Source organism: Nestor notabilis, unplaced genomic scaffold (assembly GCF_000696875.1).
Source record: "Nestor notabilis isolate BGI_N333 unplaced genomic scaffold, ASM69687v1 scaffold1229, whole genome shotgun sequence".
In the NCBI taxonomy this organism is placed as follows: Eukaryota; Metazoa; Chordata; class Aves; order Psittaciformes; family Psittacidae; genus Nestor; species Nestor notabilis.
This window is the reverse complement of record NW_009943885.1, coordinates 27,435-40,500: the sequence shown is the minus strand read 5'-3', so window position 1 is coordinate 40,500 and position 13,066 is coordinate 27,435. Positions and strand designations below refer to the sequence as shown.

At 40.6% G+C, this 13,066-nt stretch overlaps 1 protein-coding gene across 1 annotated transcript in view; it reads right to left on the bottom strand.

The window, feature by feature from the left end:
• Positions 1-2,986: 2,986 nt before the first annotated feature.
• The window catches only part of RIMKLB (ribosomal modification protein rimK-like family member B), a 35,308-nt gene continuing 25,228 nt past the window's right edge, over positions 2,987-13,066 (bottom strand). Inside the window, exons 2-5 of the mRNA XM_010022143.1 lie at positions 10,166-10,396; positions 8,222-8,308; positions 5,089-5,292; positions 2,987-3,667 (exon numbers count right to left, since the gene is read on the bottom strand). Of these exons, the coding sequence (XP_010020445.1) occupies positions 3,204-3,667; positions 5,089-5,292; positions 8,222-8,308; positions 10,166-10,396 (986 nt within the window). The 3' untranslated portion in view covers positions 2,987-3,203. The remainder of the gene's footprint in view (positions 3,668-5,088; positions 5,293-8,221; positions 8,309-10,165; positions 10,397-13,066) is intronic.

Here is a 13,066-nt window from a genome sequence, read left to right as displayed (position 1 = left end):
TTCAGGAGCAATGGATAAGCAGGGAGTGAACACACGAGACAAGTGTGTCCCTTTGTACCAATGAACTCTCAGCAAGGTGTTCATGTATTACCAATACCCAATGTCCAAACAAATGTACTTGATGTTTCAAATCCTGTCTCTCTCCCTGACCACTGTATATGGACTTATCTCCAAACTAGCAATGGAAGCACCACAGAAGAGCACCTTATCCCAAAGGAGCCAAACTGGAAATCTCTCAGTCCACTGCTTATCATCAAAAATAAATAAATAAATAAGTAAATAAATAAATAAATAGATTTAAGAAATCTAGTTTTTACTTCACAGATTTTACTACTGAGAGAGGAGTAACCTGGACATTCTGAAAGGTTGACAGAAATGTAAAGTTCCTGTGAGCCACAAAATACTATGGAGACTCAAAAAACAGTCCAGAATGTTGAGTTACCTGCTCTTTCCTCTAAAAGAAGTTTCCTGTTACAGAAATACAGAGGTTCCACTACACCAAATAGCACGTGTTTACTCACTGCTGTTATTACACACGTGCTCAATGCACGTCACAGCTGAAAAGGGAAGAATTGACCCTATCAGCATCTCAAAGAGTGCAGGCACCTACTCATAAAAAGAAAAATCACAAGGGGAAAAAAAAAACCCAACCAACAAAATCCCAACACCACACCACCACCCGAATTCCCCTTAGATAAACAAGGGGAGAAGAGCCTCTGGAAGACACACTTCACTGCTCAGTGACTAGAAAATTCTATTTCTTTCATGTTCTGTGGTTCTGCAACTCTTCATGGAAGTTAGAGACCTTTATATTCTTCAGGTATAACCTGTGTGCTTGAAGGCTCAGGAAGAAAGATTTGAAAATACCTTTACTGCTGAAGCTCCTTTTGGTGCTGGACCACCTGGTCCACTCTCCTGCTTAACACCAACAGTCAACCTTTCACTTGATTTTAATAATAATATTTAATTCTACAAAAAAAAAAGCCATTTTATTACATTCCTTTTAAAATAAAATTAAAAAAATAACAAACCAAACTGTACAAAGAAGCATGATCAAACCTCCATAAAGCAGGTTAATACTGTTCTGTTTATTGCCTCTTGAAGACTCTCTGCATAGTGTCCGTGAATAGTGTTTAAGGTCCAAGTGAAGATAAAACAGCAGAGCAGCAGAGAGGTGAGGAAGGGCCACAGAGGTGGGCAGTGCAGAACCTCAGAGGGTACATGGGACATGCTCCATTAAAGTATCCAGAAAATAGCAGCATTGCACACACACAACCCCCCTCCAAACCAACCTTATTTTCACAAGATTATTTTTCAATTGTAAACATTTTACTTTTTTTTTCTTTTTGTTGTTTTTTTGTTTTTCTTAAAAAGAGGCTTATCTTTTTTTTTATATATATATCTATAGTTCCAGGGCTTTATGAACCCAGAGAATGAGAAAGGAATGGAAAGGGAGAAGGAAAAAGAGGAGGAAAAGGAAGAGGAAGCTAGGGATTGAAAATGGACTCAGTATCTGTTTTGGTTATCTGTTTTCCAAAACAGCTCAAGGCTAAGGAGAAAATGCACAGCCAGAAGGACTAAGGAAAATCAGGCAGCCTGGAAAAAAAACTGGGAGCTAAACTGCCAAAACCCAAAAGAAAAGCAAAGCCAAAAAAGAAACAAAGCAAAGCAAATGCACACACACAAACACACAGAAGTGTGTGTACCCACACCACACATGGAAGGGCCCAGGATCAATCTGTGGACCTAGGTTATATTTATTTTTTTTTTTAATTCTGGCTGAGCAATATTTATTTTTTTTATTATTATTTTTTTACTTTTTAATTTTTAAACCTGCTGCACATTTCCCAAAGCTAGAGAATTGGGTATTTCTCCCCAGTTATACTCTTTGGATTTCTGCCAACATCAGCTTTTATGTTCAGTGGGGAAAAAGTAAGCCTGGTTAAGTACTGTATGAACGGCAGCTTTATTCTAAAGTACCTCAAGATGTCTAATCACTTTTAACCATCTTTTCCCTTCTCCACACCTTAACATGTTCTTCCCCTCCACCCCCCCCAAAAAAAAAAGGTCAAAAACTAAAACCAAACAAAAATGCCTACCAATGTACAGGCTTTAACTCAGTGTTTTCTTAACAAATAGTCTGCAGTGTTTTTACTTTGGCCACTGTTAAAGATGCAGGCATAGAGAAGGGAGTGTTGGACTAGCATGTATTAAAGTAAACGGAACATTAACATTGCAGATCTCTCTCCAAAAGACTAAAACACTAACAAATACAAGTCGATGCACGTTTGCTTTAAACTAGTGTAATTTTTTTCACATTGGATTAAACATTATTTTGTATACCAAACATTACAGTGCTGTTTATCTCCTCCAATCATGCAAAGGTAGTTAAAACGTGCCACTTCTGCCACAACTAGAGTATGACCAATTCCCCTACGTACCCTCCAAAATCAGGATTTGAAATGAGAAAAAAACTAAAATCCTTCTTGAAAAACTTTATAAAGAAATATAGACACAAAGCTGCCAACTAATACCAAGATGGTGCAAATTTCAGATGTCGACAGAAAGCTCACATTAAAGTCAAGCGATGTTTCTCTCAGCCTCATCATTTGAAAGGCCAAATCCTGCAAGGCCAGTTGTCCTGCAAGGACAACTTTCAAAGGATCCTGAACTTAGAGCTCCCATCTACTGAAGTAGGAACAGGAGGTGTCCAGGAACTTTGAAATACCTGGTACTTAACACCTTCAACTCACTGAGAATTTGAGGCACTCAGCCACTTACAGGATCAAGCCTTACAAAGACAGAAGAGACTGAACCGGTGGAAGAATTCATAGAAGTTTCTAGAGAGCTGTCAGGCAGCTTTCTGCAAATCAAGTGTGAATCATGCTTCAGTGTTGTCCTGTGAACACGCGTGAATACATCTGGGGACCAAAGCAGCATCCAAATATAATTCCCACTTAGGTTGTGAACTGAGCATCTTCATTAGAAAACTGATACTGAAGAATGAACACAATTTTATGTTCTGCAAAACAGTAGAGGCAGCAAGCACAACACATGTGCCTTTTACTCTTGCTCTCTTGATTGACACCCCACCCCCCCCTTCCCTCACTCCTCTGAGTTTCTCTGATAAACAGCATTGCAAGTTGGTTTAAAAATAAAATGTACAAGAGAGAGTTCTGTTGGTCATCTATTTACACGTGGCATCACTCCACAAGAAGTTTGATCTCATTGGCTAATAGCTGGTTCATGTTGAACAGAGCCCCCGGGAGCTTGGTGAGCAACTCTCTCTCCGTGGTCTCAGGGTCACTGTCGACAGAGCTGGAGCTAGCACTCATATTGTCGACAGCGGCACTAGCTGGAGGGCCCAGCTCTGGCTCGCTAGTCTCGCTTGCCGTGGACACCACAGAGAGCAAGGACATGCGCCGCGTCAAGCGGCCGGGGGTAAGGAGAGAAGCGGCATAGTCCGCTATGATACCAGCTACATCTAGATTACAAGCCTTGTCAAAGGCAATGAAACCTACATTTGCATTGGCCTCGCAGACGTAGAATGAACCGTCGTCCTTCATCAGCAGGTCAATGCCACATACGTCCATCCCCAGGATGTTTGACACTTGGACCGCCAACTGCTTGCCTTGTTCACTCAGTGAGCACATCATCCCTACGCCACCTGCAAAAAGGGAAAAGCATTTGCTGTCTGTAGTCTGGTCACAGGTGACTGACATCCTTCTCAACTGGGTAGTGCTTTTTGGCTGTAAGCATCCTGCTCATGACTTGGAAAACAACCTCCTGCGCACAGTGACTACTAAGGAACTTGAAGACACTGCACGATTTCAAAAGATTCTGACCTGCCAAGGGCAGGTCAAGATGACAACTTGTTTCAAAAAAAACCCAAAAAACCAAAAAACAAACAAAAAACCCCCAACCAGTTAAGTGCAGACTTTTTAGTCAAGAAAGATATCATACCTTTTTATAATCCTGGGATATTAAAAGATGACCTAACAAGCCACCCTTGTTCCTTCTACATACATATATTTAAGTTATCACAAGACATCTTTCAGCAAAATTAAACCAACTGTTCCTGATAAGACTACAGCTCTAACAGATACAATCAAGGGGACGAGGTTAAAACATTACCATCTGCTTATGTCCCTCTTAGCTTGCTATCATAGGTTAGTGTCTCTAAAGCAAGAATTAGGGAACATTTGTGTCTGAACCTCAGCTGGCCCAGTCTACAGTCCTTCATCTAAGTATTAACCAACTCAGACTTCATCTGTCGTAACACATTTAAAAAACCAAACCAAACCAAAAAAAACATTTAGCAGTAAAATCTTTCAGGCTGTACTTCCTCAGCACCAAGGAGTAACTAAACGTCTCAGGCACTTAGGTCATTCTGACTAACCAAAACTGTACTACACATGAACACATTTCATCCCATCCCTACTCAGGTTCAGTACAGTTTCAGCCAGGCAACCTCAACCATCCTTCCTCCTTCTACCCTCAGAAACCCCCCTGCCCTACACCCAAAGCTATGCAGAAACTCAGTTCTGTGTATGCTATGATCAATGTAGTAACCTTCCTCTTCCTCCCAAGACATGGTCAGGGAGGAGCCTGACACATTTAAAGAAGCACAGCAGCTGCAAAACGCAATCCAACTGTTCATTGCCCTCAACACTTTCCTCCCTTTAACACTCTCTTCTACCCCCTTACCAACCGGCTGTCTCCTCCACCTCCCTCAGTCTCATCTTCTGCCTTCCTTCTTTTTCTGTTCCTCTTAACAGGACGAAATGACTGATAACATGGCATTAGCATGACACTGCCACTACCATAGCAGTTGCTCCATTTTGTGTTCCTACAACTTTCTCCTCCTTTTCATCCATTCTATCCAATGCTTTGGGCAGAGACTGCCTCTCCCTCTGCGTTGCTCAATACATGTCTCAGTTATTCCCCACTCTAATGTTTCCTCTGTAAACCCCCAACAGCAAGCACAATTAATACAAAAGCAAACATGCAGCTTATTTCAGTTGATTTTGTGATTCTTCAACTGGATTCAAAAATTCCCATCAAAACTATGAACGATGCTTTTCCTACCAAGCGAGCAGTTACTCTGCATCCTCCCATCTGTTGAGCAGCGGAGCATGGTGCCCACCACACGGCCTCCTACTACGATGACACGTACATCCTTGCCATGGGACTCTTTCACGTATTTTTGAAATAAGTAAGGGGCATCGTGACGGATCAAGTGGCTTAGGTCTGCCAAATGGTGCTTGTCTCGTGCCAGGAATACAGCTTTACCTGTATGAAGAAAAGAACATCAGAAGACTGGAAGAAGCTACGGGTCTGAACTGCATCCAAGGTTCAGCACACAAAAGTAAAACCTCTGACCAATACGCTGCCCATTCTCACAAGCCCCATCTGTAGCTTATACCCATTTACAAATTCTTCTGTGGACATCAGTGTTCCACTGCTTCAGTGCTTCTAAGAGTTCAGGGACTGACAGAGTTGAGAAGCCACATGGGAGGGGGGAAGAGGGGAGAAGAGAGAAAAAGCAAAGCAAAGCACTTTATGCTTTGTGGTCTTGCAATTTCTACTGCTTTTGGCACAGGTCCTTAATGAGAGAAAAAAAGGAAGAAAGACTTAAAAGAGCAGCAGACATATAATTAGTAAGACAGTTTTGTTCATGCAAAAGGACTAGACCTGCACCTTACAGCTTTAACACACAGAAACCAGTGACATGAAACTTAAACACCAGGCAGCTAAGAACTCTGAAGTTGCTAGCGTGACACTGCAGAACCAACTGCTTGTTAGAAGTTGCTGAGAGCTGCTCTTCTCAATACTTGCAAGAGCTCACAACTCCAGAATGAGGCTTTGTGGTGGAACAACTGCATTCAGAGGAAAACACTAGACTGCATAATACCCAAAATAATTTAGCAGAAGACTCCACAAGACATAAAATTAATGGAATGCACTACAGTTAAAAAAACCAAAAAAACCACTCTTTAGAAATCACTAGCTTTTCAGCAAGCAAACATCTGAAGGACTTGGGTTTTTTTTTAACCTAAACCATAATTTCATTCCCCTTCATTTCAACAGCACACCAAACATTTCTTTGTTCTTTCTCAATTTTACTAATATTAATGGAAAGTCACCCCTGAAACAGACTACCACTTTCTATCTCATTTCTAGTCTTACAAGGCATCCTTTTCCCTCTCTAGCTACACCTCCCCACTCCTCTTCCCCTTTCTTAAGGACTCTCCTATGTGTCCTATTTCATGCTTTGCAACAAGGCTGCACATCTTTTTTTTTTTTGTGGCAGAATTGTAACTCAGCTATGCTACAACATTAACAGAGTACAAAAATCAACTGAGAAACTGCCTATCTTAACTAAGGGAGCAGAAATGCAGCAATTGCAGAACTAGGAGAAATAACATGCAAAGAAGGATTTCATCAAGTGCTCCAAAACCCAAATGCAGCGGCCCCTGCTTTGTCAGGATTTAAGGCCTGCATAACGCAGAACACTGCTTGATGAACATAGTATTTCTCATTCCAAACACTGAATCAGAAAGTAGGCTGCAAAATCATGACAAGAAAGCTTCTCCTATTCCCAACTTCAGCTCTCCTGTAGGCACTTAATGATCCTACTGTACTCCTAAAATGGGATAGGAAGAATAATGCCTTGGAGGGGAACTACTTACTTCTTAGGAATTATGCAGCATCATGACATCTCGGCAAAACCAAGACTGGCACATTTGCTGCAGCAGCCAACTATGCAGAAAATGGACCTAGAATAGAATGACTTTTATTCACTGGCCAGTACCTAGGACCATGTTTGCACGATTTGTTTGGGTTTTTTTTTAAATACAATTTGCAAACGGCTGCTCTTCAATTAATCTCAAAAAGCTTCCCCAGCTTTCTTCACGTGAAAGGATATGTGATATGCATAAATTTACATGAAGATGCCTGGAATTTAAAGCGCTCTACAGCAAACCTTGTAAACAGAGATTTACAAGACTTCTGGCTTTAAAAAAAAAAAAATAAGCAGAAGAAATTCAATAGCTGCAAACTCTGTAATTATTTAGTAGATCTTAACAAGAGGCACTGTCAAGTCAAATCCATTGTCTCCAATACTCCACAATTGTCAAATTCAGCTTGCTGCAAAGTCAAGCTCCAACTTGGCTTCATGGCTCCACAAGCACTTTAAAACCATATAAACAAGCATTACTGCCAGTAGAAGCAGGTCTATCTTCCTCTGTCCCAGACGTTTGCTCTCACTCTTCCATTACATCAGCAAAAGCATTTGTTCAAGTAAATGACAATTCATGTAAGGAATTAATCCAAGTAAATATAACCCATCTAGATTCATCAAACATCAGCTCCTGAATTCTAGTTACTACATGACTACAAAGCACTCATGCCACCAGAAGAGATTCACCAGAGCAGCATGGAGGGGGAAGAAACTGATGGACAATAAGAAAGGAGAAGTGCTGCCTTTTTGTTATACTTTTGTTTAAGGTAACTGCTGGTTTATGTGCCTAAAACTTTTGTTTCAGTCTTTTTACTTTTAGTATTTATTAAATTGGTTTTAAAGTAAATTTAAAATGGTGCAAATAACCTCTTAAATTGATTTTTAACCTATTTTCCTTTAGTAGATCACCAACATGAAACAAAATTTATGTATTGTTTTATATTCAATACTTAAAAGACTAATAACAGAATAATTTAATCTGAACCTGCTGTATTATCACCAGCACTGTCAGAGATATTTTTCTTAAAAAAAAAAATAAATAAAAAATAAAATACATGGGATTTTATTTAAATCAGAATCTTAATTATAGGCAACACAGAAAAAAAAGTCAAATGTAGACTGATTGAACTAAGATTTCATTTCTTATGCCTATTTAGAAACATTCCTAAAATCCATGTAGGCTTCCCTAAGCCAGACCTCCCATTATTCCAGTTCAAAGCTTTCTTCACAGAAGTCACCAATGCACCATAATTTTGAAACCCTATCCCCCCACCTATTTTAAGACTCAGTTCTGCTAAAACTGCTTCGCAGTGTTGCAGCCTACTCAACGTTCAGAGGTCAAAGGGTGGTAGATTTAAATGTACCACAAAGAAGTCCAACACCTAATAGAAGACTTAACTATCTTCCTTTGACAAGACAAAAATCTTAAAGAGTCCTGCTCAGAACACTCTTTGCCCTCAGCCCTGGCCTCACACCCACCTCGGTGACCCCGCGTGTTCTTCACCACCATAGGGAACTCCAGCACTTCCGCCTCATCAATCATTTTGGCAAAATTCTCATGACCACCTGGCAAAAAGAAAACCAACAACATTATGTGCCACCAATCTAGTGTGGCCAAATCAGGGATGTAATTGCCACACATTCTTCCCACCCTTACAGCTTAGAGAATGCAGAAAAAACCCCTATCAGTTAAGAGGAACTCGTCACGAAGCAGACTTTGAAGGTGTTTGTGATCCATGGGATACTAACTCCTATGTCCTTTGAAATGAAAGACACGCTGAAAAAGGCCTCCTGATCATAACCCCAAAAGGCTCAATCCAATTTTCAAAATCTGAATGTCCCAATTCTACCATCTTGATCCAGTTTATCCCTTTTACTTTATCAACTCCCACCTTTTCAAATATCTAGCAGGGAAATAGCACTGACATAACACCAGTGACAGTTCCATGCAAACTACTAACCAGGAAAGCAACTAGGAATATGAAGTCCAGGCATAATCCAGAAAACAGCAACAACCTAAATCTTGTCACTCCTCCATTCCCCTTTCCAAGGCTTAAGCCTCCTGCATCTCATTCTCCCTATTTTCTGAAGTAGTACTTCAACCTTTTCATCTCGTTGCATCTGTAAGGACCTTAAAGAGCAGCTTCTAATGACCCTTCTCATGACTATGGTTGATACTTGAAGGTTATTTGAGTTCAGTTCAATTCGCAAAAGGCTGACCACGGTTCAAGAAATACAGAAGAGAAAGTCAGCAGACAAAGGGATGAGAGTCCTCTAACAGAATGTGCAGTAAGTAAAGAGCAGATGTCAAGCCAAGACACTAGTCACAAAACCATCAGCAGCCATCACTACCCTGCATGTCATGGAATAACATGTCATTCAGCACATCCTGTTTTTCTTGGCAAAGCCAGCTCTCCCTGGGAATTTGATACTTGTGTTTAAAAAAAAGTAGTCACCCTTCTGTCAAATTCCAGAGGCAGGCATTAAAAGAAGTGGCAGGAAGTTATGAACAAACAGAGATGTTCTGCAATTACCCCATTGCTTGTGGTCTCCCCAAAAAAAGATTAAACATTTATTCTTTTCTCAAAGAGCCAGAGCAACCATAGCTATAAAGAAAGGGTACGTTTCCTCTCAAATATGTTTTCACAGTAATTGATGGAAATCGTAATTCCGACTAATTGATAGAAGCCCATGGTTTTGGTTCTGTCAAGTTTCTGGTTTATGTCAAATTCCCATTCCAAAAGTCTAGTGGTGAAACCAGAAAGAAGAAAATGAAGGCTGAGAGGTATCTTCAGGTTTTTTAATATATTGTAAATAAAATCAGAAATAGCATCAGGGTAGCTCAGATTCATGGTTCCTCTAATCTAGCAGTCTGTCAGGAACCACATACTCCAGAAGCAGGCACAAGAAACAAATAATTAACTGTTCTGGCAGCAAACAAGCCCCAAATAATTGTTGCAAGGTAAACACAAGGGCCTGTCCTTTCACAATAATCAATATATTTGCAGATATTTTTATTCATACAGAAGTTTAATCCCCTTTCAGATTTTTTCCGAGGTCTAGATCTTTACAGTATTCTATGACATGCAGTTCCCCAAGTTCTTATCTGTTGTTTCAAGCAACTGGAAAAGAGTGCAAAGTGGTTTAGTAGTAACACCAAAGTTAGTTGCTTGGGAGGCTGAGGTGCAGCTAAAGCACCCTTCCCAAAGCATTACATCTAATCAACAAAGCCAGAATCAGAATCTAAGTGTTGTGATTTCAATTTACTTTTCTGGTTATGGAACACTTATCTGTGGAACTAGCCTCATGCTACTTAATTCTATGGATTTCCAAAATTTGACTTGCACCTTCTGCAGTGCAAAAGCATATGGTACCATAATTTAGGTAGGCAACTATGCTATCCACTTGATCCAAAAGCCTTACCATATGAAAAAGTGTCTGGAAGAGGCACACCATGACCAGCAAGTTCCTGAAATGTCCAGAACTTGTTGACACAGTTGAGGATGGCCTGGGGACGATTCATCAATCGACAGCCCATCTTCTCTAGGTGTCGAAGGACTGTGATATCGCTGTCACTCTGCACCCAAGGTGTCGGTACACGCACAACCACCACCTGTGGGTAAGCAGTAATGAGCTCCCCATTCACTCGGAGACCTAGAGAAAGAGGAGAAGAACATCCCAATCAACTACAATGTCTTCAGGAGAAAGTAAACAGGCAAAGAAATACTACACTGTATGTGATCGCAACAGACACCAGACATCAGCGAGCACTAAAACAGCACAACTATCCCTAAAATGCATCTTGTCAGTTGTGCTGTTTCATACATGCCACTCTTAACCTAGGACTAGGCAGAGAACAGACTGTATCAGGGCACACAGTCTTGGGCTCCTTCCCAGGGTGAAAGACTTTTTTTATAGGTTGATACATCATCTTTTCTATAGGTGCCAGCTGCAAACTAAATTCATATCACCAGTATTGATAGCTCAGGAGGCTCTTGCCTCCCACCACTGGTTCTTGCCTACATCATTTCATACCTTTCCTAGTCCCATCTTTATTAACCCCTCTATTTGGGGCATGACATTACACAACACACTGCCAAAGATTAGCTATGACCCTAAAAAAAAAAACAAACCCAAAAACCAAAAAAATAAAGCAGTATTTTTAACAGCGATAATTTCAGCAATCTGATTTATACTAAGCAAGTACTTAGAAACAACTTTATCAGCTAACAGGATAATACCCTGTGACATCAAGAGTGGAACTAGAAGGAAAGCAAGCTTTGCCACCAAGACCAATGCATTACTTAATCATGACCTATAGCTTTACAGACTGTGTCTCTGAAAAAGAAACACTGAAAGACAGGCTGCAGGAATGAGAATACAATGGGATTGGATGGGAAGGCATCAAGCCCAATCAAGAGAGTCTGGCACCTGAGGATGGGAAAAGACAAACAGGATTTGATGTTCACTTTATCTATGCTATGTTTAAAGTAAAACTTTCTGATTTCACCATAAAATAAGACAGCTCACACTGCAGCACCTAAGGGTTAAAACAGAGAAAGGTGAGCTGAGAAATCACAGCGCATCTGCCTTTCTGTGCCTATGAAAGGCCAGCTGCAATTATTCAGATTTAGCCCAAATTAATTACCCGATTAGCTCTATATTCCAAAGATGTTACTTTTCTAATACAGACTTAAATCTACTCAACCTGAAGGCACATATTGGCAAGCAATATATTTCATTTCAAGGTGCATTAGAATTAATGAGGGAGCAAGGGAGAAGGGAGGGTGTCCCCCTCTCTATACTTCCCATTTTCTTTTCTTCTCCCAGTCAGGACATATTTTAGAGCCTGCCTTAAATATAATGAAGCAACCACCTAACTCCAAAATGGAAGTAGAAATTTGCTGTCCAGTCTTCAAGACACAGAACCACACTCTCGAAAGGCCAAACCAGAGCCATATCCAATACAAATCCCTTTTTCCAATCCCATTGCCATAACTGCACAGATAGGAGCAAACACAAGCAGCCGGGTGCTCTGGCTGCTCACCTCATTAGCACCAAGCACTGCCGCATTGCAGCTGACATGACTTGCGTGTTTAAGCAAGCTGGCTTCAGACACACACACCCCATTATACAGAGGCATCTCAAGCAAGATTAAAAGACAAAACACTGCTAAAAACCTAAACAGAATGTGAACGTCAAGAAATGGACAACCATCTCCTTTCGCCAGAAAAGGGCTACGGATTCAGCAAGCTAAAGGGTTTTATTAGTCCGATTCCACTTTACACATGTATTTTCTCATTTAGATGCATGCCCAGTTACTCTCACTTTTTGCCACTGTCATTGCATGCATGTCCTGATCCACATGCAAGCTGTGTAACAATCGTTTTAAGGAGGACTAAATTTTCTATAGAAACCCAAACCTGCCGCTGCACCTGTGCTGTGAACCAAAACTACAGAGTTTTCTATCTCTCAGAGTCTATTTTGTTGTTTCACTTTAAAGTCACATCACATGCTGAAGTTTTGTGCACAGAGTCTGAAAAGCAGCAGTTTGAGGATATGTGGAATTCACTCACCTGGAATTCTCCTGAATACCTGCATTAGACTTGACTACCAAATCGGTAGTAAATTCTGCCAGGCCACAACCCCCCCTAGAGTGACTCTGGAAGTACAATGATGTTATCAACAGAACAATCTGAGCTTTTGTTGCAGATTCCATCATTTTCTCTGGTGTGAATTCTGTTCTCCCCAGAACAAAACAAAAAATTCTCTCCCTTTACAGAAGACAGTTTACAAACAAAGAGAAAAGCTACCCAATTAAATGTATAATTTGAATCTCTACTACTGACATATGCCATAAAAATTAGCTGCAGTCTCCCAGCAACACAGTGCTGCAAACAGAAGCAGCTTTATTACAGTAAAAAGGAGAGAGATTCTGCCATTTTGGAATAAGCCTGCATTCAGCATTCCATCCAAGAGCCAGCAGTTAACAAGCAGGTTAATGGTCATTCTGTCATTTATTCACTCCGATGCGCAGAAAGCAGTAACACAGGAGATATTAATGCATACGATTAATTCATTTTCTGAAGAACCAACTCATGAATGTGAAGATGGAGACGGGAATGTTACAGACATATTACTAAAAGAGTGGTTAAGGGGTAACCAAACTTCTTTTTAATCACAGAATCAACTCGGTTGGAAAAGACCCATAAGATCATTAAGTCCAACCCCAGCACTGCCAACACCACCAATAACCCTGTCACTGAGGGCCTCATCTACATGGTTTGTGAACGCTTCCAGGAACAGTGACACCACCACTGCCCT